This window comes from Pygocentrus nattereri, chromosome 9 (assembly GCF_015220715.1).
Source record: "Pygocentrus nattereri isolate fPygNat1 chromosome 9, fPygNat1.pri, whole genome shotgun sequence".
NCBI classification, from domain to species: domain Eukaryota; kingdom Metazoa; phylum Chordata; class Actinopteri; order Characiformes; family Serrasalmidae; genus Pygocentrus; species Pygocentrus nattereri.
This window is the reverse complement of record NC_051219.1, coordinates 33,346,571-33,374,278: the sequence shown is the minus strand read 5'-3', so window position 1 is coordinate 33,374,278 and position 27,708 is coordinate 33,346,571. Positions and strand designations below refer to the sequence as shown.

At 39.6% G+C, this 27,708-nt stretch overlaps 1 protein-coding gene across 11 annotated transcripts in view; it reads left to right on the top strand.

Moving 5' to 3' along the window:
- kif1b (kinesin family member 1B) overlaps window positions 1-26,954 on the top strand; it is a 79,412-nt gene extending 52,458 nt beyond the window's left edge. For 6 of the 11 annotated variants that reach the window (XM_017708300.2, XM_017708329.2, XM_037541300.1 and 3 more), the window contains 27 exons: window positions 1,502-1,604; window positions 1,801-1,949; window positions 2,668-2,846; window positions 3,167-3,304; window positions 4,938-5,189; window positions 6,622-6,740; window positions 7,431-7,516; window positions 8,160-8,289; window positions 8,972-9,122; window positions 9,287-9,377; window positions 9,648-9,766; window positions 9,904-9,959; window positions 13,495-13,603; window positions 13,765-13,831; window positions 14,427-14,511; window positions 14,604-14,709; window positions 18,787-18,901; window positions 19,064-19,197; window positions 19,792-19,853; window positions 19,970-20,115; window positions 20,473-20,715; window positions 20,813-20,884; window positions 20,990-21,111; window positions 21,520-21,672; window positions 22,297-22,489; window positions 22,615-22,733; window positions 23,711-26,954. In XM_017708300.2, coding sequence (XP_017563789.1) covers window positions 1,502-1,604; window positions 1,801-1,949; window positions 2,668-2,846; window positions 3,167-3,304; window positions 4,938-5,189; window positions 6,622-6,740; window positions 7,431-7,516; window positions 8,160-8,289; window positions 8,972-9,122; window positions 9,287-9,377; window positions 9,648-9,766; window positions 9,904-9,959; window positions 13,495-13,603; window positions 13,765-13,831; window positions 14,427-14,511; window positions 14,604-14,709; window positions 18,787-18,901; window positions 19,064-19,197; window positions 19,792-19,853; window positions 19,970-20,115; window positions 20,473-20,715; window positions 20,813-20,884; window positions 20,990-21,111; window positions 21,520-21,672; window positions 22,297-22,489; window positions 22,615-22,733; window positions 23,711-23,753 — 3,342 coding nt within the window. In that variant the 3' untranslated portion in view covers window positions 23,754-26,954. The remainder of the gene's footprint in view (window positions 1-1,501; window positions 1,605-1,800; window positions 1,950-2,667; window positions 2,847-3,166; window positions 3,305-4,937; window positions 5,190-6,621; window positions 6,741-7,430; window positions 7,517-8,159; window positions 8,290-8,971; window positions 9,123-9,286; window positions 9,378-9,647; window positions 9,767-9,903; window positions 9,960-13,494; window positions 13,604-13,764; window positions 13,832-14,426; window positions 14,512-14,603; window positions 14,710-18,786; window positions 18,902-19,063; window positions 19,198-19,791; window positions 19,854-19,969; window positions 20,116-20,472; window positions 20,716-20,812; window positions 20,885-20,989; window positions 21,112-21,519; window positions 21,673-22,296; window positions 22,490-22,614; window positions 22,734-23,710) is intronic. The other 5 variants (XM_017708354.2, XM_037541302.1, XM_017708346.2 and 2 more) reach the window with 2 other exon arrangements.
- Window positions 26,955-27,708: the final 754 nt, after the last annotated feature.

Here is a 27,708-nt window from a genome sequence, read left to right as displayed (position 1 = left end):
TTCTCCTTGAATCAGAATGTATAACTCAGTGAAGAAAGGCTAGAACAAATAAAAACAAAGAAAGACTGCTCTGTTCTCTGAGCAGTGGAACAAATCTGATGAGCTCATTGGCGATAGCTACATGTGTGATGACTCACAAGCAGCGGGCCATCTGTAGCACAGCTCTACCCCTGGACTTTTCTCCTAATCCAGCCCTTATTAAAGGCAAAAACGGTACAGATCTGTATGCGCAGCCACTGTTATTCGTTTGTCCCTGAAAAAAATGGTTTTAATTTAACTTTTAAAAATGTTTATGTTGAGCAGGTTGGTAGAAGTGTTTTAGGATAAAGAAATACATCCACACGTTCTGACACAAGGTTCATTAGGTTTTATGCCGTGTCACTAGTCTTTATAATGATTAATGTATTAGTAATGTTAAATTAGTCTTCATTGGAAGCCTTCTTGTAGATTATATTAGAGTACAGAATTGGTGCTGGCATGAACACAACACAGGAAGTACTAGGACGATAACGCTACTGTTAGGAATGCAACTAATGATTATTTCTATAATCTAATGGCTGTAATCCTTTTAAGCAACTAATCTAATTGTTATACATTCCCAAGTTCTTCTGTCTTTGCTGCCATCATCAGTAAAAGTTCTGACTGTGTTAAGAGATTTTAAATTTCGCTGTACAACAAAGCTGTATAAGCAGTATTGCTTTAGTGGATTTCAGTACTGCATGGCAAAATTGCTATGTCTTATTTGGACAGTAACAGTAACACATCAATGTGAATAAGCAATTTTGCTTCTTTACAGTGATTGAATTAAAAATATAACACAGTATCAGGAAAGGTCTCTGAGCTGTCTGGGAAAATATAAATTTTGTCTTTTAAATGATATGATAAAATAAAGCATTTTTAATGTGACCAGGGATATGAACAAACAAAGTAATAGAAGAATGATTCATAAAAAAAAAGAATGATTGATTCATAAAAAATTAATTTGATGTAAAACAAGACAGTGGTGCCTCATTTCATCCTCTCATTTTGCAGTACAGCATAAGGTTAATGCCTACATTTTCTGCTTATTTTCAGAGCATTCAAAATGATAAAAGTACAACATTTTGAACAAAGCCTATGCTTTATAGTATTCCAATCTAACGTGCTAGCTACAGGCCAATATGTTGGCCCCAAGGTAACACACTAGCCACAGGCTTACATGCATGTCTTGACTTCAGGATGATTTTAAATAAACAACTTTACTCTGCTAATTGTTGCAGACCTTAGCTCTTGCCATGTCTGACTTGAGGAAAACATTCACTCTGTTCATTTTGTAACATATCAAATGGTTTGCATGTCAATTTGGAAAGCAGGCCCTCCACACCTGCCACTGAAAAGAGTGAAAAAAGGTTCAGCTGGGTTTGTGGGCTGGTCTGGAGGTCTCTGCTCCTGCAGCCCCAGTAGCATCGTGTTGATGGGCCCTATCTGCTATCCCCTCTCCCCACCACGTCCTGTTCCTCAGGTCTACGAGAGCAAGCTTCAGGAACTGCAGAAACAAGTGGAGACTCGCTCACTGATAGCAGAAACTCCTGATGAAGAGGAGGAGGAGGAAGAAGAAGATGAAGGTAGTCATCCTTCTCAGTGTCCAGTTCACCAGTGTTAACATCCCAGTACATTTCACACCAGAATTGTGTTCTCATAACTCATCATAAGATTGGGTTGATGTTTCATGATATTAGTGAGAGCTCTTGCACTGCACTTGAATTCTGAGATTCTTTTGTAGTCTGTAGCTGAAATGGCTACTCTCTCTCCCTGCCACAGTGCCATGGACGCAGCATGAGTTTGAGCTTGCTCAGTGGGCCTTCAGGAAGTGGAGATACCATCAGTTCACATCATTAAGAGACCAGCTGTGGGGGAATGCAGTGTATCTGAAAGAAGCCAATGCAATCAGTGTGGAGCTCAAAAAGAAGGTATAGTATTGGCAGCTTTCTGCCTGCGTCTTTTAAATGCTGTGGAAAAGAGCAGACTCCTCTATTTTCTTCTGTTCCTCATGTCTCACTCGTCCTGCACTTATTTATGTGCTTACTTTTTCTCCAGTCTGTGTCTGTTCTTTTGACGACTGGAGTAAAATTGATTATACAAGCAAAACAAGCTAGCTATCAAAACAGTTTTGATAACTAATGGAACTATTTTCACCTGTAACAGATAGTGTGTATGTTTAAAGCATGTAATGCGTCCTCTGTACACACACAACATTTTAGTGGGCAGAAGTGAGTAATATTTGTTTATTTAATGGTTATTAATAACACCTTTAGAGGGCAGTGGTGAGTATTGCTTGTTCATTAATAAATGTCCGGGGGCAAAATGTTAGAAACACATTGAGAGGGCAGTGGTGAGTAATGTTTATTTGAGCTCAAGCTGTTAATGTCATCAATTAGTAGCTCCTAAGTGACGACAGCTAGGAAACAAGTAATTAGCTTCTCTGACCACTTTTGGCTTATCCTATAATAACAGCAAACCATGAGCAAAAAAAATACGGTTAAATTGTTGATATTAATTATTTCTATGGCAATTAATCATCAGCTAAAATTTCATCTTGACAGGCTAAATACAGTTGAAAACAATACCTCCAAAAAAAAAAACGCCATCTAATGCTATGCTTTATTCTCTCACTCTTATCTTTTGAAGGTCCAGTTCCAGTTTGTGCTGCTGACGGACACGCTGTATTCTCCACTCCCACCGGAGCTGCTGCCTTCTGAGCCAGAGAAAGAGCGCAACTCCAGGCCTTTCCCTCGTACTGTGGTGGCTGTGGAGGTCCAGGACCTGAAGAATGGAGCCACTCACTACTGGTCCCTGGAGAAACTCAAGTAAGCTTTAGGCTGCCAACCACCACTGGATTTTTGTCTTTCAAAGCAGACTGCTGACAGATGTATTTTCTTCATGGACCAGGCATTTCGCGCCCTTTCAGAAACACCTAGTAATTGCCTCTTTTCAAAAATTTAGCAAGTCCCATTTTAGCAGAACTGCTCCAGTGAATTGAACCCAAAGATTATGTAACCTACTTGGAATGCTCTGAGCAGAGGGTGAAAAGCTTTAGTGTTTCTTAGAATATGTCCATAATAGCCTTTGTTATTCTGTCATTTTAGTAGCTGTTTTATGACTGGGTTGTATTTCTTTGCTCTTTCAGGCAGAGGCTGGATCAGATGCGAGAGATGTATGACCGCGCAGGAGAAATGGCGTCCTCCAATCCAGAGGAGGGGGAAGGGCCTCTGACCGGCAGTGACCCCTTCTATGACCGTTTCCACTGGTTCAAGCTAGTTGGAAGGTATGTCGTCATTCATCTTGATTTGATTTTCAGGCCTGAAACAGAAGTATGAATACGTCTTTGGTAAAGAATAAAATAAGCCTGTCAGATATACTGCTATTATATTAAACTTAAACTAGAAAATTAAAAAAGTAATAAAATGAAATAAAGTTTCTTCAGTCAACATTGGGGTTTCTGTATGATAAGTGATGCATTGTGTGTGTTTTGTTGGTGGGAAATTCAGGGTGAGATGTGTGACAGTTGTGTGTTGTGTGTGGTGTGGTACTGTGTTGGGGTGAATTACTGCATTACTCTGATGAAAGGCTCTCTGTAGGAATGTGTTGGAGGAGGTGCTTTGTCATGAATCATTCATGATGTATTCATTTAGTTCACTCTCCTGAGACATTCCACACCCTTTTACCACAATTCATCTTTATACACATTTAGCCTGAGCCTTTTTCTCTTTATCTTATGAAATCATTTCATTTAGGGTACATTTGTCATTCAGGTTTGTGTATTATTTCCTTCACTGTGTGGGCTGATTTTCTTGCCACAAAGTGCCACTTCTGTTTTCCCTTAATTCATTTTTGTTCCACATTGTTTTCTGTAAGACTGTGTTTTTCATCTCATCATTTTCACTTTTTATTTTCTGCATTTTATTTGCCAAAATCCTTATTTTGGACTTTGTCATCCGTTGTTGCCCCATTGTTGGTTATAATTCATTTTTACTAGATGTTCCTTCATTTGGTTTTGTATTTATTTTGATGAAAACTCAAGTTATTTGCTGTATAACCTCAATCCTGTAATCATTTTATGATAATTTCCTTGTTTTGGTGGACAGCTGTTGTCTAAATATGTTAGTTTTGTGACCGTGTCATCTCCTTGAGGAAGTCTTAACAGGGAATTCCACCAGTTTTTTCAAAATTTCTGTATAATCAGTCATTGTACACAGATTTCTTTTCTTTTCTTTTTTCTTTCTTTCTTTTTTTTGCCCAGTAGTAGTGATTGGGACCAGAGGTTACAATGTCTACTACACAAATGTAGCATTTTATTTACTATCCAAAAACCACCAGTAAACCTACATATGTGTCTTCTGAGTTTTTATGTAATATTAATTAAGGTAAAGTAGTTGCTAAAATATTTTTTTTCATGTACTATATTGCCTTACAATACGCTTACAATGCAATGTCTCCTCAATGAATGAATTTGTGAAAGTATGTAAAACACTATTTAATCATAAAACACTATTTTGGGCATAAGACATTGTTCATAAATATTTCATGGAATAACTTCTATTGGGTAGCTTTCAGAGGTATTAAATGCTGTAGACGTTTGGTTCCAGTCATAAGCACTGTGAACAATTCTGACTTGGTAAGCTTTAGAACGGAGCATTATACATTAAACCACCATAAATGACTTATCCTGTTAACCTAATAATTATACAGACGTTTATTTTGAAAATCAGTGGAATTACCCTTTTAAATCTTAATTTTCTTTTCTAACAGTAATTGCTATTACCTTCACAATAAATACCTCACACTCTATTGTAAGACAAGAACCTGTCTTGGGACGGCTCCTGCTGTAGTCCAAGACCACTTTGCTAACTCTTCGGCCCATGCTGGTCCCCCTTCTTTTGGCCCTTACCCTTATTTAGCTCACCAATCTTCCACGGATGTGTGAACGAGCACCTGGCTGACCGCACTCCCTCGCCCACCTTCTCCACGGCCGACTCGGATGTCACAGAGCTGGCTGACGAGCGGCAGAGTGAGATGGAGGATTTCATGGATGAAGAAGCCTTTGTGGATGACACCAGCTCAGACGCTGGCACCGAGGAGGGCTCGGACATCTTCAGCGATGGCCAGGACCCCTTCTATGACCGATCTCCCTGGTTCACTCTTGTGGGCAGGTTGGTGTTTGGGGGAGGCTTGGAGAGATGGAGAGAAAAGAGACAGACGACTACTGTAAACCTAAGTGTGACATGTTCATTCAGAAGTCATCAACTGAGCGTAGCCTGTAGTGCTTGGATTTGTTTATGTATGTAAAGGATGGTTTGTCATGCCATATTTAAGTTTGTTCCCTGTAAAAGATCAACAACAAAACATGTCATTTGGCCAAGGATATTCAAACTTTTGCATTTGACTCTATTTATAAATTACCTCTCCTTCTAGTTTTGATCACATTGTAATTAAATATTACATTTTAACATCATAGAGTGTATAATATTGTAATACAGTTATAAATATGTATGTATGTATGTTTAGAATCCACATTTTCAGTAGTATTTCTCCTTGTTTCAAAGAGTAAGGAGTAAATCTACTTGATGCGAAATTACAATGAACCTTTTTATTGCTATTGATAACTGTGGCTTCTGAGGGTTCCGATGAATAAGATGTTTTTATGGAGCTCTGAGTTTACAAGCAGATCACATTGCTTCTTGACTCGAGTCCTAATGAGAGGAAAACGGCTCCAATAGAGGTCAAGTGGAGTGTAGAGTCTGCTGTCTCCTCTCCCTCTCTCTGTGCTCAGAGCCTGTGTCACCTCACACCATCAAAGCATAGACTGCATTAACAGCTGTCTCTAAGTGCTCATGTAGTTGCGTATTATTAAAATTTTGTTTAATATTTGTTTTGTCTGTTTTAAGTGCTCGTTTTGCTTGGATCTATTTCTTTGATGTCATTTTGTAGTTGTGTTAAAAGCTGGTTCAGTCTGCTGTGGGAGAGAGAGGGGAGGGATGGACGGGGAGAGAGAAAGCAGCAGACAGGCTGGGTGTGTGGATCAATGCAGGGACAGTGGAGTGAGCATGTCCTGTGGTAAATGCACCTGCATCACTGTGACCTCACAGATACTCTGGAGTCAAAGCTCTCTTCCGTCTTAGCCCCTCGTCACTGCGTGGAGGGAGGAGGAGCTGTATGGGAGCAAATTAACATTGTACAAAACAGCACTTTATTTGGGGGGAGTTTTCAGATTATTTTCCCCAGCCCATTCTGCAGCAGACTGAATCTTCTGACTTGTTTAGTAAATATTTTTGTCTTCTTTCTTTTTTTTATTTCAGTTTCTTGGATGATTTGCCAAATATCACAACGCATGGAGATGACTCTTAGGCCTTAAAAGCAAAAGATATCTGTCAAACGATATTATAAATTCTCAGTTTGTTCACTGCAGCTAGTAAATAACTGTTCTAATGAAAGCACTGAAGTTAATCTGGTGAATGGAGTTCAGCTTTGATTGTCTAGCTCTGTTTAAATCAGCTCCTGTATGTCCATACTAATATGTCAGTGTCAGATCTATGTGAATGCGTGTTCCTCAGTACATTATAATAATGAGCACTCTTTCTCCAGAGCTTTCGTGTACCTGAGCAACCTGCTGTACTCGGTGCCCCTGGTGCACCGTGTTGCTATAGTGACAGAGAAGGGGGAGGTGCGAGGCTTCCTGCGTGTTGGGGTCCAGGCCATTGCAGGTGAGAACTGCTATGTTTCTCACACCTGCTTCTATTCCATCGGAGTATCATTTCATGAAACCTGGCAACCGTCTTAGCCTATATCACCAGTGATGTATAGTATTTAAAGGGCTAGTTTTGAAATTTTTGTTGCTGTATTGTACAAAATTCAAAGACTACCTTTATTTATGTAACTTTCCATCAGAATGGACATTGGAGACAAGGAAAAAAAACAGAAAATATATTTAACAGAAAATTACACTGAAGCCTCAACAACTGTTTATATAATATTTTTTTTCAGTATTTAGTGTGTCCACTGTTTACCTTTTTTGTAGCTTCCATTCTTTTTGGGATAGTTGCTTTTAGTTTTTCTAAAAAAAAATCACTTTTTGGTTGCATTTTTATACTTTTTGCGATCTAAATAATTCCAAACCCATTCACATGCAGACACCCAATCCATTTTTCAGTTTGGGTGGTCTACCAGGTCTTGCACAGTTGTTAGGAGTCCTATTTTCTCTAGATATTTTAATAGAAATATATTAGTATTAATTTAAATGTTATTTAGGTTCAGGGATCATTAGATTAATTATTGCATTGTTCTGAAATTTGTGTCTAGCCCTTCAGTTGTTCCAAATAAACTTGCTATTAAATCACTTTGGTCATTAGTAGTTCCTCTGCTTCTTTTTACCTGCTGGTGTTGTTTGGTTTCAGCTGACGAGGAAGCTCCTGACTATGGCTCTGGTGTGCGTCAGTCTGGCACTGCCAAAATCTCCTTTGATGATGAGTATTTCAAGAAGGTAAGGGCATTGATTCAAAGTGATGCTACACTAAAGCACTACATTCCATTTAGATTGACATTTCTGCAATATTGCTACATTTGGGGAAAATTGGGCAGAATATTCCAGGGCAATGTAAGTAGTAGCCTGTAAGTCTGTGCACGAACATGAGTGGGGCAGTCGTGGGCTGGAGGTTAGGGAACTGGCCTGTGACCGGAAGGTTGCCACTTCGATCTCCAGTACCGACAGTCCGTGACTGAGGTGTCCTTGAGCAAGACACCTAACCCCCAATTGCTCCCCGGGCGCCGTGGATAGGGCTGCCCACCGCTCCTGGCGAGTGTGCTCACTGCCCCCTAGTGTGTGTGTATTCACTAATGTGTATGTGGTGTTTCACTTCACGGATGGCTTAAATGCAGAGGTGGAATTTCCCCGTTTGTGGGATTAAAAAAAGTATCACTTACAGAGTCTTTGCCCTGGGGCTAGAAAAATGAAATTATCCAGTCACCTTGGATTTAATGGAGCAAATACTGCTTGACATTTACTATTAGGGGGAGAGCAGGTTCAATCACTCGCTGTATTATTTGTTTGTTTTTTTTTCTTCTAGAAGGCAGCTAAGGTGATTACTGTACTTAAGTCTGCTCTCCTTTTTCTCCTCTCTGTCAAGACTGACTTCTCTTCTGTGGCTATGACCCGTTCTGGTCTCTCTTTGGAGGAGCTGCGTATTGTGGAAGGCCAAGGCCAAAGCTCAGAGGTCATCACCCCCTCAGAGGAGATGAACAGAATAAATGAAATTGGTAAGAAAGGGACAGCTGGTGACCCCGTACACTGCATGCAGCTTATGTGTGCAAGGATATCCACTCAATGTGAGTAGAAAAGCAGTGAGTTGTAGGCAGATGTTCTTATTGAAGGTTGGATTGTGTTGTGCATAGATTTTATGGTGAGGCTCAGTGGCTTTTAATGGGCTTAGAGAGGATTTACTGTGGGACGTTCCAAAAACATTTGCTCACAGAAATATTTCCAGAAATTGATCTATCAAGCTTCCCCTTTTATTTATTCTTAAGTTTTCTGCAGGGCCCCTAGTGGCCATTCTTTCAGCAGAATGGGTGTTTTAATTCAATATAATCAAATAAAACATTTCTCCTAGAATCTGTGTTATCAGATTTGCTAGGACGCTGTTGGCTGTCTGTGTTGAGCTGCTAGTAAGCAATGGGGGTGAAATGGGAGGAATAATTGCCCCCTGCTGTTGAAATAAAACAGAGTGCAACTGCAGCTTTTAGAAATGTTTACTTGCTTGCCTATGAAAACAAAAATCCAAGTCTAGTTGTGTAAATCCTACACAATTCTAATGAAATATATTCTCTTATTGAAGAAAAATACATAAGGACACAACTGAGAAATCTCCAGAAATAGCAGGGTAGAAACAGCATATGTGGCTTCTGTGAAAAGTACAAAGTATGATGATTTTATGTTTTTCAGACCTGAAGTTGGGGAACGTAGACACTAAGCTGGGACGGCCAGAGGGTCTGGCTGGCCAGCTGGAGGTGGGCAGTATCTTCACCTTCCGCGTCACTGTGCTCCAGGCCGCTGGCATCCTGCCGGAATACGCAGACATCTTCTGCCAATTCAAGTGAGTCAGCCGTCTCTATGGCAACCTCCCTTTCCGTCAGCATTCTGTATTCAGACAAAACACTGTTTCGTACACACACACACACACACACACACACACACACACACACACACACACACACAGTCATGCTTCACTCTGTAATCCTGTAATCTTGTCGTCAACAGCTTCCTCCATCGTCATGATGAGGCCTTCAGCACTGAGCCACTAAAGAACACAGGCAAAGGCGCCCCGTTGGGCTTCTACCATGTGCAGAATGTGAGTGCTTTCAGCTACAGACCTGATGTAGTAAAGAAGTAGAGGGGCAAAGCTGCTTTAAGTGCAGAATAATTACCACAACCTGTCTATGGATTATTTTAGCATTATTGTTATAACTTATACTATAATTATAAATGGTAATAATTATAACTATAATTATAAATGGTTATAACTATAAAGATTATTGTAAGCAGATGACTGTGCACGCATTGGATATATGCACCACACCATCACAATTCATGATGGAGATGAACATTTGCCTTTTTTCAGATTTCCGTGGAAGTCACAGAGTCCTTTATCGAGTACATCAAGTCCAAACCTATTGTGTTTGAAGTGTTTGGACATTACCAGCAACATCCACTGCACACTCATGGGCAGGATGTGGCCAGGTACTGCCCCGGCAATCACTTCATACACTTCAAAATTGAATATGTTCACAGAATAGTCAGATACCGTTAATCGTGACACACTAAATTTTACTGCTGCTCTGTTAGTAATGAAAAGGCTTTTTTCCTTTATCTTTCAGCTCACCACAGCCTTCTAAGAAATACTACCCCCCACCCATGCCTCTGTCCAAACCAGGTATTGCAACTCGCTTCAGAACTGGACCTGAAATGATCTCTAATGATATCTATCTATCTATCTATCTATCTATCTATCTATCTATCTATCTATCTATCTATTTAAAATAATATTTGTAACGCTACGTTTGTTCTATACAAATTAAGCAGAGACTTACTGCATGTAATCAGGATAGTTATCTTATTTCCTGAATCATTTTTGATTCATTTGACAATGATTTTTCAGATGAGTTACTCTGAAAGGCACTGCACTACACTATACTAGTTCTGCGTGCTGGTGTTCAAGAGGAACAAATCTTTCTTGCAACCAAAAATAAGGCCACAGCCTTGACGTGTCATCTGTCTCTGCAGTGTATTGATCTGTAGCCACAAGCTGTCAGTTTCCTATACAGCCAGATTCAATGCTGCACAAATATGTCAGTAGTCCAGTGTGGATCTGAATGATTGGGAAAAGCTCTATGGCTACACGTGACAGTGTATGTGATGCATTCTCAAGGCAGCTCTCAAGGAAGCAGGGTTGTGAAAGCATAATGCGGTCACATTTATTGTTTTTACTGTTATGCCTTTCTTTGGTCTTTACTGTAGACCTTTCATTTCACTCAGTGTCTCATAACTGTGTCTCATAACACCATCATTACATGCTTCCTCATTGTGCTTTTATTTCTTTTTTTCTCTTTCTCTTCTCATTTCTCATTTGCATCCCATTCAAACTTGGCAAATACTTCTTCCATCTCTGGTTTTGACTCATGGTCTCTGTGGCAGACCATGCCCGTAAGATAGAGTTGATCAGGTATCTGATGACCGGTTACGTGCACGGCCAGGTGCTGGACACACTGTCCGAGCACGCCAACGCACTTGCCTCCACAGCTGTGGCCACCCTGGAGGATAGGGCTGACCAGCTTTCTCACTTCCCCTTCCTGCCAGTGCCAAATGGTCCCGTCCTCACTGTGCCCAAACACCACGGTTTGTACACTGGAGATAGCCAGTGTAATTTTAGGGATCTTGTGAATGTGCATGGCTCTGTGCCAGATGTTAAAGTGAAAGTCTGATTAAATCAGTGTTATCCAAATTTCCTCTTACCCTAAGTGTATTCAATTAGCCAGAACTTGTGTGATGTCTGAAGTTTGCTTCTTTAGTTTTGCACCACAGCTACGAGGCTGTCATAGCTAAGAAGTAATGGAAACTTATGGCCAATAAATTGCAATTTGCAAACTTTATGCCTAAATAAACAAACACTTGCATCAGACTGTGTAGTGTTTGTTAAGCAAGTCTATATGAGGTTGCTTATGTGGTTTCTGACACTGTATGTTGTACTGAGATGTATAAAAATCAACAGAAGTACATTGTACAGTGCTGTTGTCAGGACAGAAATTTGTGTCTCCATTATTGTCCTTTCAAAAACCTTGGAATAAAATCTTGTTTTATTAACTTTGAATTTAATGTTACAGACACATTTGTAGATACACATTTTTGTTCTGATGGTGACAATAGGTAATCTATAATCAGAGCTATACTGAAGACTGAATTTTGTCTGTACTTTTGTCTATGTTTATAAATAACAATGTTATACAGTCACATAGGCAGTAAGCTTATGTGATATTAATTATTAGTTATAAGCTTCCTCCACTTGTTAGCTACATTAGTCTAAGTAAAGAAGCTAACTTCAGAGGTGATTTAGATTTTTGGCCACACTTGCTTTAATGTGCTTTGTGGGTGTAGTCTTGTGTATCAGAGTGTTGGGTGATTTAGACTGGATCCTCTAGCTCCTCTAGTGGCCAGCTCCACTCATTCCATTCATTCACTAGAATCAGTAGTGAATGACGAACAATGCCTATGAAGTAGAGAGCTCCTATGGGAATTATTAGGCTTATCTTCAGACGTGAGATGAGACAGGGATGAAAGCCACCATGTAATCCTGCAGGAACATGTTTTGCAGTTGGATATGAGCTCCTCTCTCAGCTCTGGTGGCTTTTCTTGTGTTATCCCTCCTTTCAGTTCCCTCCCCAGGCTGCCAGTCCCAGATAGTGGTGACAGCTGCTTTGGTGTCTCCCTAGCATCATAGCACAGGTCTGATGCTGCAGTGCTTTAAGTGCTTTCAAATGATTTGCCTTTTGTATTACCACCAAAGCAACATCATTACAGTATGTTTTTCCCTGTAGCCACATGTAGTGCACCCTATCCTGAGCCAAGTACGGTTTCCTGTGAGCCATGAACTTTACCTCCCAGTCTACCCATTACTACTTGAGCATTAGTCTTCTCTGTAGTTGAGTAGCACAGGAAATGAGGAGACCCTCCGGTTTGGTCTGATTAAAACACCTCAGACTGTATTGATCTTGATGAGTGATAGGTGTAATGCAGGGTAGAGAATGGCTTATCTATGTGCAGACATACTAATAACAGTCCATTCATTTTACCCATGGTACATTTCACATATAACATTCACATAATGCTCAGTTCTCACTTTTAAAAAGTGGTGTTCGCATTGTTGATGTCTCTTTTTTTTTTTTTTTTTTTTTTTTTTTTTTTTTTTTTTTTTTTTTTTTTTTTTAAAGTTCATTTTATTAGTTAGTTACTTTATAACAGTAAAAACAACGACATGAATAAATAACTGAATGGCCTCTTCATTGAGATAATATTAATACATTAATACATATTTATATAATATGCAGTATGGTGCAAACAGCTTAGGCATACACAAAGATTGTTTGTTTAAAGCTATTTAGCTCAGCAGTATGAACACTATATGACATTTGAAGAAATACAAATAAACCACAACTTTCAAACCATTAAAATAATTAATTGTATTTTAATGGTGTTTGTTTGTGTAGCTAACCACAATTAAACACATTTGTCTTATTTTCTCTAATTAGACCCTAAAGAGATCTTTTTAATGTAAAAAGCAATGTATTTAATTGTAGCTGTACCTGATACTTTAGACTCAAGGTTCAGGGATTAAGGGTATTAAGCCTTAAATGGAAGCTACTAAAAGATGTGTTTGAACAAGAGGACTACAGTGGTGAGGTTATAGCAACAGCATGAGCAGCTGGGCTTCAGGCTGGAACAAATTAGTTTCATTGTTGATCCAAAGTGGCACAACTATCTAAGTGTTGGCCCTAACATCAGGAGATCGTAAGTTTGATCCCCAGTGATGCTGTAGCCATCCATGGCCGGGAGTCCAAGACTGCATGATTGGCCTAATTTAATTTAGTGAAGGATAGATTAGATAAATGTTGTATGTTATTGTAATTGTAAATACTAGGCTTCCACAAGGAGAGGATTGGAAATGGTTAGACTAACATACTGACATGCAAGCAAATGTTATGTTTATTTGTATTTATTCTAATATTAATGTTCTTATAGAAATAAATGCTTTCTATCCATGTAGATAATTTTACATATCATGGCCTAAGATGTTTGCACAGTACTGTATGTCTGCTGACATGTGACTCATGAAACATGACAAATCTAGCTAATACATCCTGTGGCTGTGTACATTTCTATCGCAGCTCTGTTCAATGTAATCCTTCTGCTTGCAGTGCCAGCCACCAAGCTGAACACCATTAGCAAGTCAAACCTGGGTCAATGTGTGAGCAAGTATGACCTGCTGGCCTGGTTTGAGATCAGTGAGCTAGAGCCAACCGGAGAGTGAGTACATCTGATTATAGCCCTTAATTCCCTAAACCAGCTGTTTTAGTGCCTGTAAACATCCTTCTTGTGGTTTTTTTTTTTTTTTTTTTTCCCCTCTTCTAATCTTTTTCTCTTCCTGTCGGATGATGTTTTGTTGTTACTTGACTTTCACTTGATAGGTATATTCCAGCAGTAGTTGACCACACTGGAGGATTGCCCTGCCATGGAACTTACCTACTGCACCAGGTAACAACCAATCACCCTGTATAGCTGTATTCCTGTGGGAGGTTTCATTTTCCGTCTTTCCTTCATCTTTCCCCTCCTGCAAACAATCATTGGGCCAAAAAGCAGGCATACACATTTTCCCCTCACCCAAAATTAGCCAATAACCAAGGTATCTATAAGAATTGTTCCTTTTTAGATAACAGTATTATCACACAGTGTCAGAAAAGACAGAATACATGTATCTTTGAGATTGCTTAACAACTCGACAGTGTACAATGATTTACACATGCAGATTGAACAATGCTAAACTATTAGCTATAAACCTCTATTACTTGCTAGCTACATTAACCTCATTGCAAAACTAAAGGAGCAAACTTTAGTCATGAAACATATCTTGGCTGATTGACTACATTTGGGATGAGAGGAAAGTATGTCAATTTGATTTTCTCAAAGATTTCGAATTAGACTTTAGTATATTTCCTGTCAGACACCAGGCTGATTGTTCAGCTCTTCATCTTGGCTGTAGCTGGTGTTCAGGGGTTTCTAAAGCTAATGTTATGCAATGCTAGATGCTGTTACTGTTTGTGATCATTTTGTTTCTGTGTGTTTTCCTCAGGGCATCCAGCGCAGAATCACTGTCACGCTCATCCACGAGAAGGGCAGTGAGCTTCATTGGAAGGACGTCAGGGAGTTGGTGGTTGGTGAGTTATTTAGGCAGCGCAGCATAACTAAAATAGAGATCTAATGATTCTGTGAATGCTTTGAGTAATGGCGTCTGCTGTGATTCCTCCAGGTCGGATCAGGAGCAAGCCAGAAGTGGATGACACTGCTGCAGACGCAGTACTCTCTCTCAACATCATCTCAGCCAAAAACATGAAATCCTCCCATAACACGAACAGGTATGCTGCACAACCCTTTCTATTTGCAATTCATCACACAGGCTCTCTGCACCAAGCATAAATGCCTAAGGTGTTCTAATGTTACCATAAAAAATTTAAGACTAGGCCCCTGCCATAAGCCAAGTTCATTTATATTGGCATTTCTGCTGGTGATCAGATTGTGGGGGAACATGATGTACGTTACATCTCCGGCCCTGTTTCTTCTGTGTGAGAATGAGTCATGGCAACAGAGTTTTGTGGACTTGGAACAAAAGAGACACCTAGTGGACAAAGACAGAAATGGCTAATTAAAAACTGTGTTCACTTTCATGTTTACTGTCAGGTGTGTGTGTGTTTGTGTTATGTTTATTGCTTGTATGTCTTTTGCTTAGCCTCTTCCATTTCATTCATTGCTGATGGTGCTACTTGATTTGCACATGTCCTGCCATCTCACTCTTTCTGCTTCTTTTTGTCTCTCTTTTGTTCTTTTCCTGCTGCTGCTCCTGCGGCTGGATTCTTGGTTTTGTACAGGCTTTGTATTGATTACGATATCGCTAGGTATCAGCAACACATGATCATAAAGTGCTTTCCCTGCAAAGGGCTTTATGATACTCATTTAAATATGTACTATTTGTGAGTTTAGAAAATAGCCACCAGTAGTCAGTGATATGTGTCATTGCCATCGCTCTCTGTCTTTAGCTGGGTAAGATTCTTTTCACCATGCGTTTGTTAAAAAAAATACTTTCATGAAGTTTTGTACAAAGTACAAAAATGTAGCACTGTATGAAAAAGAATAAAAAAGCTGGTCACTTCATTATGGAGCAGAAACACCTCAGCTTAGCCAATCCTCTTCTTTAGTTTACACTTTCAGTTAAGGTTATTAACACCCATGAGAGCCATCGTTATTAGTTGGCTAAAAGAAAGAAAAAATATTAAAATCTACTGCCTTGATAGATCAACAATGATTAGCAATTTGATTTATGATGCTACTTTTTAGTTTTCTTACAGTAAGAAACAGATAAACATGTTGGATCAGGTAATGCCACAGCCATCAGTTACTGAGAGTTGCAAAACATTAAAGGCTTGTAAGAATGTTCCCTGCTTCATGATATGTATTAAAACAGCTTGCTTGTTATCCACCACCAGAGATGTCAGACATTTCATGGGGCATAAATAAGTAGTTTAAGTCTGTCTTCTGCTACCTGGTATGTGTCAACTGTAGGAGGAGTGAATGTGAGAGTGAATGACTGCTGGAAAAAGTCCAGCTGACAGACACAAGCCGGAGGATGAGTCACCTGCATCTATCACGCACATACTCTCTGTGTATCTGCTCAGACGGAGCCTGTCTGCTTCTGCTCTCAATCTCAACAACACAACCCGACACGACACAGCCTAACCCACATTCGCTCCATCTTACTTCTTGAAGGAATGTTTTTCAGCGTCTGTTTCTGCTGCATCTGTAGCATATGACTATTTACCACAAACACTTTATTTTTATGCAATTCTCTGTACTTAGAAATGATTCAAAACACACTCGGACAAATAAATTCTGTGTGTATGTTTATATATGTGTATATGTGCGTGCGTGCGTGCGTGCGTGCGTGCGTGCGTGCGTGCATTTGCCCCTGGGTGTGAGTCTGTCTGTCTGTCTGTCTGTCTGTCTGTCTGTCTGTCTGTCTGTCTGTCTGTCTGTCTGTCTGTCTGTCTGTCTGTCTGTCTGTGTGTGTGTGTGTGTGTGTGTGTGTGTGTGTGTGTGTGTGTGTGTGTGTGTATGTATGTATGTATGTATGTATGTGTATATATATATATATATATATATATATATATATATATATATATATATATATATATATATATATATATATATATATATATATATATATATATATACACACACACACACACACACACACACACACACACACACACACACACACACACACACACACACACACACACGGATATATATATTTCAAAATATCATAATTCAAAGTGTTGATTGTATAACACAGACTTTTGGTTGACTTCTCTTTGAATAGTCTTTTGCAGTCAACATTGCGAAATTACATATTTCTACCAGAGAGGTCACCAACTCCCCAAATCTTACATAGAGTAGCTTTAAACCTAGTCTAAGAAAGTAAAAGTACACCACAGTTTACTTGATGCTGGGTGGGTGTAAATGAAGTTTTCTTAAAAGTGAATGTTTGTACAGTAAATAGGGAAATAAAGTGTGCATTTTAGTGCATGTTTGCACACATCATTTTATGTTAGCATGTTTTTGACTACCCACTCTAACCAAAAATGTCCCCTATCTGCCAGTGGATTGGTGTTTTTAGGCAACCTGCTAGGGCAGGTGAAACCCTCAGACCTGTCTGTTTTGCTTGTTTATTTATGGAATTTAGCAGCTTCCCATTTTGTTCTATCTGGTTTTCTGTACTTCATTAAGTTCTTTTACAGAGAAACATGACCAAGTTATTGTCCTTGGTGATTAGTATAATATAGATGCAGATGCTACACATGCACACATTTTACTCCCTCTTTCAGTCCATCTGCCTTTAACTCAGCTCCCGAGTCACCCTCTCACCAGCTTCCTAATGGTAGAACACCTGCTAACACTTCTGAGCATTGTGTTAGTCTGTTACATGACACCATATTGGCATCTTGTTTCACAGTAAAGGTCTTTCATCCTCTGGTGCTGCATGAAAAAAGTATGTGTAGCACCTTGTTTTTTCATCTAGTGTTAGAAATCCTTGCAGTAGCTCTAAGGTTAAAGTTTACACCTTAGCAAAGAGTTGGCAGTGACACATTTTCGTAGCTTTGTCAGCGACAAGCTGACCTTTTTGTGCTCTCTGCTTGGAGCTAATGTTAAAGATCCTGCAGAATTTATACTTCTTCCTTTGATAATAGCCAGAGAATTTGCTAGCTGGTTTGTGAAACACACATTGCATAAAGTATACGCAACACTGCCATTATGCTACCTGAGAGACACATGAGGAAATGTTCTCCAAATTAACAAAGATTTATTTTTGTTCCTTCTTTTGGTTAAATGTCCTCCTTTCAGAGTATAGGCACCCACAAGCAATTGCCTTTGTTTATACACACATATTTATCAGGTATCCCTAAGCTCATCAGGCAAATTAGTTGTATGCCTAAATTATTTTCTAATACTTTGTAATCAACCCCAACTGGTAACATGACACCAACCTTGTGTCTATTTTAGCCCACCTTTCCACAAACTAAAGACACATTTCAGCCAAAGTTTTTGTGTTCTGCAACTTCTCCAAATTAAGAACTAGGGTTGAGATTTTGTGAATTTGCTGATCAAACTGAATATTCGATCATGTTTGTTGAACTAGTCAAATACCGACAGGTGGTGTCCTGGAATGTGGGAATGTTGTTGTCTTCTGCTTGCACATAAGCCAGAAGCTAGTGGAAGAGTGGACTAGAATGGACAGAAACCTCAAAAGACTGGTGTAATCTTTACCTGATAACATTAGTGCTGTTATTGAGGCAAGGGAAAGCTTTAACCAAGTTTTAGAGAAAGAAATGATGCATGTGACTATTTTCTTTCCTCAGGGAACTTAACATATTAAATGTACTATGTTGGTATACAGTGACTGACTGTAGCCCATCTGTTGCTATGAACAATTTGTCAGCCACTCTCTTCCTTGTTCATCACCGGAAAGGGATCACTATAGAAACACCACTGGCCAGATATTATTTTGGTGGTGAACCATTCTCAGCAAAGCTGTGATTCCAACACAGTAGTGGCTGTTGTGCTGGTATGAATGCATCAGGCACAGTAGTCTTGCATTTACATCTACAGTAGTTCGCCAACAACAAAAATATCTAGCCAACAGTGCTCCTGTGGCCAGAAACTGATCAATAAGTTTTGGTTAGATGATGACGAATATAAATTGTGCATGGGAAAAGATGAGCCATAGTCTCTTTAACTGTATATAACCTCGGCCGAAAGGGTCTATAAGGCAATAGCCTCCCATTTTTATACCCTACATTTGTGGCATATGGTGGCAAAACCTGGTTTGTAATGGATTTATGCAGACTGAGAACTTGACCTTTTTCTGTTTACTTGTGCAGAACATTCTATCGGTTTGAGGCAGTGTGGGACAGCTCTCTGCACAACTCTCTCCTGCTCAACCGTGTCACCCCCTATGGAGAGAAGATTTATATGACTCTGTCTGCATACCTGGAGGTAATCTACTCGCTATGCGCATTGAACTCATTGCGGTGCATGAATTTTATATTGAGTTTTCTAAGGATTAAATACTGATGAGTCATTGTAAACACAGATCATTGTCTGATGAATGTAAATGTGTGCTTAATCATTATAGTGGACTAATCTCTCTTTTTATAGCTTGACCACTGCATCCAGCCTGCCATCATTACCAAAGACATCTGCATGGTGTTCTACTCCAGAGACGCCAAGATCTCTCCCCCACGCTCTCTGAGGAATCTGTTTGGCAGTGGATACTCTAAAACACCTGACTGGTGAGCATCATGTCTATGTATAACACCATTCAAAGGTCTGGAATCACTCATCATAATTATTTAATTAATTTATAACTTGGAGATTGTAGATTTAATTATTTTAATATATACACCAACAGGTATTTTTGCACGTACGTCTTAGTGTTTTAAGGACAATAAGTTGATGCATGATAAATAATATACTGTAAAATCTATTTAATATCTACTAGATCACAATCAGGCATTTTAGGATGTTCATTTTATAACTTAATTCCGAGTGTTGTACACCGGTCTCAGTTGTTATGGCAGCTCTCCTTATCATTCTGGACACACATACATTTTCTTAATGTTTTACAGTGATTCCAGTGATCTTTTAAATAATGATTACAAACTCTTGAGGGGCAGTGTAGGTAATTCAGCATTTAAATGTGAATTTAAAATTGGTTGCATCTAGTTTGTCTTTAAATAAAGTTGTTCTTGAGGACAGAATACACTTTCAGTAGTGATTCAGATAGACCACCTTATGTGTTTGTCTTTGCGTAAGAGTGCCCCAGCAGTTCCAGTGTTCCAGTGTTTGATTCATTCTGATGTTGCACTCTACTATTCCACTTACAGCAACAGAGTGACTGGTATCTATGAGCTCAGCTTGTGCAAGATGGCGGACACTGGAAGCCCAGGTAGGTTCTCTTCTACTGATCTCTCTTGTGGGTCCCTTTGAAATATCCATGATGCTTTGATTGGAAATTAGTGTTTATTTCAGCCTGTAATTTTAATTTTCTTATGACTGTGCCAGGCATGCAGAGGCGGAGACGGAAGGTTCTGGACACATCAGTGGCATATGTGCGAGGTGAGGAGAACCTGGCCGGCTGGAGGCCCAGAGGGGACAGCCTGATTCTGGAGCACCAGTGGGAGCTGGAGAAACTTGAGCAGCTGCACGAGGTAAGGCCCCAGGGTCTTGCGTAGGGTTTCCTCACATCTGTGTGCAGAAGCCCTATGACAAGCTTTATCTTGTCATTCTTAACCAGATTTATAAAACACAATACCGGCCATATGTTTTAAATAAAAATAAAAGCTGTATGCATCAATCATTACACATTTGCTTTAAATTGCACTGAGTTAGGTAATCCCAAATACACTTGCTTTTGTAATATCTGTCTATAAAATGTAATGTCTATAAAATTGGACAAATGGCTGATGTCTACTGCTACTGTTTTTAGCCAAACGTCTTAGTTGTTTTAATTGGAATGCCCTACTTTCATGTCTAAAACTCTGTCTTGATCTTTGTTTGTATGGCAGGTGGAGAAAACGCGCCACCTGCTGCTGCTGCGGGAGAAGCTGGGGGAGGCAGTTCCTCAGAAGTCCCTGTGTGAGTCTCTCTCTCCCAGCCTAAGCAGCGGCACCCTCAGCACCTCCACCAGCATCTCTTCACAGATCTCCTCCACCACCTTCGAGAGTGCCATCACCCCCAGCGAGAGCAGTGGATATGACTCCACTGACATCGAGAGCCTGGTGGACCGTGAAAAAGAACTGGCCACCAAGGTAACACATCCAGTATAAGATATGCTTCACATTGTATTTACAATATTTACTGGTAGCATGAAATGGCTGTATGGTATATAATTTGTTTTCCTTTTAGTGCCTCCGACTTTTGACTCACACCTTCAACAGTGACTACAACCAGCTGTGCAACAGCATCAGTGACTGCAAGGTATAATGGACTGTTTAGAACTGTTTGAACTGTTTAGAAACGTCATTGTTGTCAATCTTAATAGTACAGCTTAAGCCTTATTTTTATTTTTTTTTTTTTCTGCAGTTGTCTGATATCTCCCCCATGGGTCGAGATCCATCAGTCACCAGCCTCAGCAGTGCCACCCTCACCCCCTCCTCCACCTGCCCTTCATTGGCAGACTCCCGCTGTGGCTCAGTGGACCAGAAGTAAGAACACTACCTGCCCACAACACTCTTCAGTCAAACTCTTCTACTTATTTTTAGGACATAGTTGAAAGCAACATACTGGGTTCAGTATTCTGTGTAGCTCTGGTTAGTGTTTTATGGGAGCTGTGACAACCTCAGCCTTGTCTGTAAGGCAATATGATAATTTCTTTAATAGCCTACACTCTTAGCAAAATGAGTTGTATGTAGCATATATGTTCTTTGTAACAATGGTGGAACCCTTTTTAGTACTGTTTAGAACCATTTTAATTTTATTTGTTTTTAATTTATTTCAAATATTAACTGAGTGTTTGTTCACTTTTTATAAATTAATACATTCATTTTTGACCAGGCATGATGAGCATAAAACCATGTTTGCATACTGTCCTAAACTGTGCTGTTTTGTTCCAGGACACCTGAGGCTAATTCTCGTGCCTCCAGCCCATCCTGCTCTGACTATGAGAACTTCCCCATGGTGCCCACCCTGGAGACGTCCTACTTGGCCCGTGCTGGCAAACACGAGTTCCTCAACCTGGTGCCCGATATCGAGGAGATGAGGCCTGGGTTAGTACTCTCACACACAATGGCAGAGGGTTGCATCAAGGAGTATGAATCTTCAGAAAAACAAGGCTACTGAACCATGATGTGGATCTCCATAGATATCATTAATAATGGCAGAGACTTTAAGATATCAGTTGGAGGCTCCCAAGTGGCACAACGGTCTAAGCGTTGGCCTTATCAGGAGATCGTGAGTTCGATCCCTGGTGATGCTACAGCCATCTGTAGCCGGGAGTCCAAGAGAGCACAAGAGAGCCTTCTCCTCCCATCACTCAGTGCGATGCATGTCAGTGCAGGCGTCTGTTAGCTGACGTAACAGATCTGGCGGTTGGTGCTTTCCTCCGAGCGCATTCGGCTGTCCCGTGACATTTTGTGAGCAGCAGTTCGAAAAGAAGCGGTGGCTGGTTTCACAGGTTTTGGAGGAAGCCTGTGCTAACCTCACCCTCCTAGCATTGGTAGCATCGTGTGATTGGGGGTGTCTTAACTAGCGAGTGGAATTGGAAATGACAAAATTGGGCAGAAAATCGGGTAAAAAAGAAAGAAAGAAAAAAGATATCAGTTGGTTTCTGACAGGTTCTGGTTGACATAGATTGAAAGTGAGCTTATCTCTTCCGGTGTCATCCTTTCCAGGTCTGTCGTGTCTAAGAAAGGATACTTGAACTTCATGGAGCCCCGCTCTAACTCTTGGGTGAAGCACTTTGTGGTAGTGCGCCGGCCATACGTTTTCATCTACAACAGTGATAAAGACCCAGTGGAGAGAGGTGTGCTGAACCTGTCCACTGCACAAGTGGAATACAGTGAAGATCAGCAGGCCATGCTCAAGGTAAGTGCTCATCAACTTTAACACTTAAGACTCAGACAGTGGCACAAAATATGCTTGCTGTCTCTTAAGAGCAGGTATTTAATCAAAAGTGTTTACTTACTAAAAGTTGTTGTCTTATTCCTTAGACTCCCAACACATTTGCTGTGTGCACCAAGCACAGAGGAATTCTCCTCCAGGCCAACAATGACAAAGACATGAATGACTGGCTGTATGCTTTTAATCCGCTGCTAGCAGGAACAATAAGGTATTCCATCATTATCTCTCAAAGGAAGAAAAGACTGAAGGGCTTAGTCAAGTCCTGACATTTTTCTATCGGTGTTATTACAGTACATTACAGAGAATTACTAGATGTTTATCATTGTCCTATCAAAACCATGTATTCCTACATGCACACCACTGGCAGTAATATAGTTCAGCGTGGCTCAAGATTTTGAGGGTCACTGGTGGGAGTTTAGAGAGAGAGAGGCAGTGAATTTTAATGGATTTGGTGCAGTCATACAAACTACATTTGCAGTGGAATCTGAGGCAGTATACGCAAGCTATATGTATTCACATGAGACAAAAATATTTGAATGTGGATAATGAAAGAATAGCAAATAATATTGAACTTCTGAACTGTTTCAAACAATTGAACAATTTTAACAACAACAATTAACTTTGTTAATACCTGATCAAGAGTGACCTCCATCTTGCTCAGGAAAACTTATTCTACATGTATTTTATTACTCATGTATTGAACAAAACCTAGTTGCTCCATAGATTAGTTCCCCATGAGCTTACTTCAAAATTAGAATGCAGTTTCTTCTAACATACCTCAGCAAATGTTTTGAACCTGATGACACATCACATTTCCTGAGACATGAGAACATTATTTCTGATAGGTTATCACCGCCTCACATCGCTGCTCATTCGCAGTTTAGCTTAGCAGAGTTTTATTGTTTTGCTCAGATTACACAGCTAATGTTTGCAACAATGCTTGCCACTTAGTATCTCTGCCTCTCATTGAAATTGGATGACATGTGGGTGACTCTGTGCTTTTGGCACCAGCATAGGGCACCTGTGTTTAAAAACATTTTTACTTCTAAAGTTGCCAATTTAGAGATATATGGATGATAGATGAATGTTAGCACTGGTATTATTTATTAGAGTGTGTGTATAGCAGTGCCAGAACAAGAGCTTCTACATCACCGCTCACCTTGTGTCTCCTACTCTTTTCCACAGATCAAAACTGGCGAGAAGACGCTCTGGTTTGATGAAGAACTGAAAGTGAACAAGCTTGTCTGTGTGCAGAGATAGTGCACTGTTTCTTTTGCCTAGCCTTTGAACATACCAAGTGTTAACACTTATTAATCTTTGTGATTCTTGATGGTTTTCTCTTGTATGTAGACCTGTGGCTTAAGTCTCCTCTCCAGCAAACGAAACTTTTTGAGTTCCTGAAAGCCCACTTTCCCCTTCTCCCTCCTCTGTTCCTCTCCTAGCTTTTTGCTATTTCGTTCAGATTCGTTACGTCTTAAGTTTTCGTTCTTTGTCATAATGGATCCTTCTTCTAGTAGCATGTCGTAATAGTCTGTTTGTGTGTGCACGATTCTTCAGAAAAGTTTCTCTTCTCTCTTGAGTTAACTACTCGTCTGTAAAGATTGTCTTTATCAGTGTTATCTGTTGAGTCAGGTACATTTTTCCCGCATGGCGACAGCAGCAGTCCTCAGGATATGACCAGTTTGCTTATAAAGCCACACAAAGTACACCAGTGAAGTTAGATAAAAGACGTTATATGACTAGGTAAGACTTAATATTTCTCTCATAGAACAAAAATTAGCTCAATATTTTTTACACTAGTGAGTAGATGACCCAACCTTGGAAAAGAATGGGCTAAGGCGTTTTCCTGAAGTAAAACGTTGCCTAGTGTGACTAAATCTGAAAGAGAGCAATCCCCCCGCCTCTCCGCCAAGTATTATTGCAGTGACAGATGAACGTACTGTTGACTGAGGATCTGTTTAAGACACCGTGTTTTATTGTGAGGCACTGGTTATCATTGGCCCATGTCAGGCAGTGCTATAGCACAGTGTGTTTGCTTGTTATAAATGAATTCTACATAATGAGGAGATGAGACACCCATTTGTAAAGATACCTTACCATGTAGCACTAGGGGAGGATATATAAGATAAGAACACTCAGTTCAGCTGCTCTGTGTTCTTCAGAAGATGTAACATTTAAAAGAAGAAAGGGGGGGAAAAAAGATCAGGTCACTGGCACAGAATAGTGACAGGCCTAAGACGAAGGTCATTTGTACATACTTTTCAGGATTACTATGCTTAATGCTACTCATTGAGAACAAGAGACATTCCTTTTGTGCTGAAATGTTGTCCACATTATTTTTTTTGCAGGACCACAGAGGTTATTTTAGCCAGAGGGACCACAGGTGGCCACAGGTTTGCTTATAGGCAGTTTGAGTGTGACTTGAGTGGTTCTTATATTGTAGGTTACTTGAAGTAAGTAATCTGCTTCATTCAGTGATTTATTGTGGCCAGGGAGTCCCTCAGTAGTGTGCTATGACAGGGATGGTGGGCTGCCTCTTTAGCATTCCCTCAGAAAACTGCTTCAGAGCAGATCCATGAACTTAACGTTGTTAACTAATCTAATTATTGTTTCTCTGTTGTGTGCATTAACTTATTATTTTTTTATTTCTAATGATCTTTATTTTATAATAACCACTTGTTAAAAAGATGAAGGTTGTATAAGAAGGGCATTTTTCCTTTTTATCCGGCTAGACGTTTTGCACATTAATATGTCACAAACAAAACACAGCTTGACCACTGAAGGAGCTTTCGGTCTCAGCACTATTAGTACAAAGTGGGCTTTGTTATAAATGCTTGACTGCAGTGATGTTTCTTAGGTGTTTTGCAGTGTAAAGCATAGAAAAGGGACTTGATAGGCTCCGGTGCTTCTTAATTTATTACTATGAAAATATTTGCTCTGTATGCCATATCTTTAAATATGAACCAGTCAGAATTGGGGGAGTGTAGGTATTTTAGTGCGTCAGCATGTGCCTTCCATTTATGCTTCAGTGTGAGGATGTGGGAGTGCATGGTACAGTAAGCCTCTGGCCAACCAACCAGCAGGTTACCTGCTCCACATAAACTCAAAAAAAACAAAACAAAAAAAAAACAAGTCAATGGAAGACACAGCTGTTTATATGCATATCCAGTGCAGCCAAGTTAAAATAATGACTGCTTGATGTTCCCCTGTGGCTCAGAGGCCGCCTGAAAGCTTTTTGACAGATAATAAATGAAAATGGCTGAAATGATCTCGTTCTCATGTCAGCCAACCTGAGCAACCATTTCTTTGAGCTGTTTGATTGTTTTTGAATCTGCTGAAAGTGTTATTTGTGCACACAATTAGTCTTAAATGGCATATATTGAAGGAGAACCTGTTGATTATTAGATGAAAATGTAAACACTGGGACTAAAATAGCTTGATGCTTTATTAAGAGAATATGAACATGTTAAAAAATCTTGACAGAGCAAAGATTTTCACTGTTGTGTGACATTCCTAATACATAGACATTCATGAGGAATTCTGTCTGTATTTGTTATTTTGCAATGTATATATTAGTTTGCAGCTCTTTGCACATTCTAAGTGGTTATGATGACTAACAGATCAAATAAAGCCTAAAGTGGGTTTCTGTTGTTTACTCAAATATGAACCAAAAGATGGGGTAAGACCAGACTGTGTGGTGTGGTTACAGATTGAAGTGGACTTTGAATGTACCTCTGGGATGTCACTGGCAAATATATTCACTTACTGGAATCACTTCAGAAGAAAATGTTTCACTGTCATCTTTTTATCTTTTGAGGATTGAACCATTGTAGTGCTTCCTGTTGCTTGTTGTTTTCATTTAGCTGACCGTTCAACAACACTACTTCAGACAGTTTGAGTCCAGGTCTGTACTTCAAAGTTATTATGATGCAGGGAGGGCTACTGTTTAGATTTATTTTAATAATATCAGGGAATCTATTTTTAGAAATAATCCAAAATTAGTCATTGCTTATGCTTACACTGTGTAATCTTTTTGTTTAATTTTTCTGTTTCTCAGTCGTCCTAATGCATTTTCCCATGCTGCCTTCAAAAAACAAGTTCTTCACTCCCTCTCAGAGGCCTCCTTTTATTATTAAACTAACATTCCCACTCATTTTGTTGAAAACCAACAACCAAGGCATTAACACTGTACATTATTTGTCAGATTGGCTTCATTTTCATACTTATTTTGTAAATATTACATGTTGTATGGAGCTTGAATTAAAATGTAAATATGTCTCCTGTATTTGTAATAATTATAATCCATTCGCTGTATAGCCTAGATGTGTACTGCAGATATCTTAATTCTGTGTATTGTAATCTTGCACCATTGAACTGTTTAGTGAATGAGGTAACAATAAAAGTCCAACCAGTGCATTAGCAGAATACATTAAACGTGTCTTTCTTTGTTCCAATGTTCCAGTTCTATTCGTGTATTCTTTTTTTTGTCTCATTTGCCTTTCAGTAGCCCCAGTAAACCAATCAGCTCAATGAAGAAAAGTAAATCTCCTTCATAATAAATACAATACATAAAAAAAATCCTGCAAGAACGAAAGTGTTGACTGCAAAATGTTTTCCAGATGCTCTTTTAAATATACAGGTGAAATCCATTCACAAGTCCTTAATGAGCAAACAGTCTGTTTTATCGAATGAAGAATTCAAATAATTAGAAGAATAATCTTTCAAAAATGAACATGAATTTAACAGTCCGCCCGAAGACTGCTGGGATAGGCTCCAGCAACCCCCCCCCCCCCCCACCTCCCCGGGAAATAGCGGCTTAGAAAATGGATGGATGGATGAATTTAACAGTATGTCTATGTGTAAGTTGACACCTGACCGTTACACCTATATGAGCTTGTTGGACACCCTATTTCAAAACCAGGGGCATTAATATGGAGTTGTACCCCGTCACCCAGCCTCCACTATTATAGGAAGGTTCTCAACAAGATTTGAGTATGTCTGTAAGAGTTTATGCCCAATCGATTATTTGAGAGATTAGCCACTGATGTTAAATGAGAATGCCTGGGCCTCATTCGACAGTAATCAGTCTCAAAGAAACCGTTACCACCAAGTTGGAAGCGTTTATTTGTCTAATATGTCTTTGTATGCTCTACATTACCCTTCGCTGGAACTTAAGGGGCCGA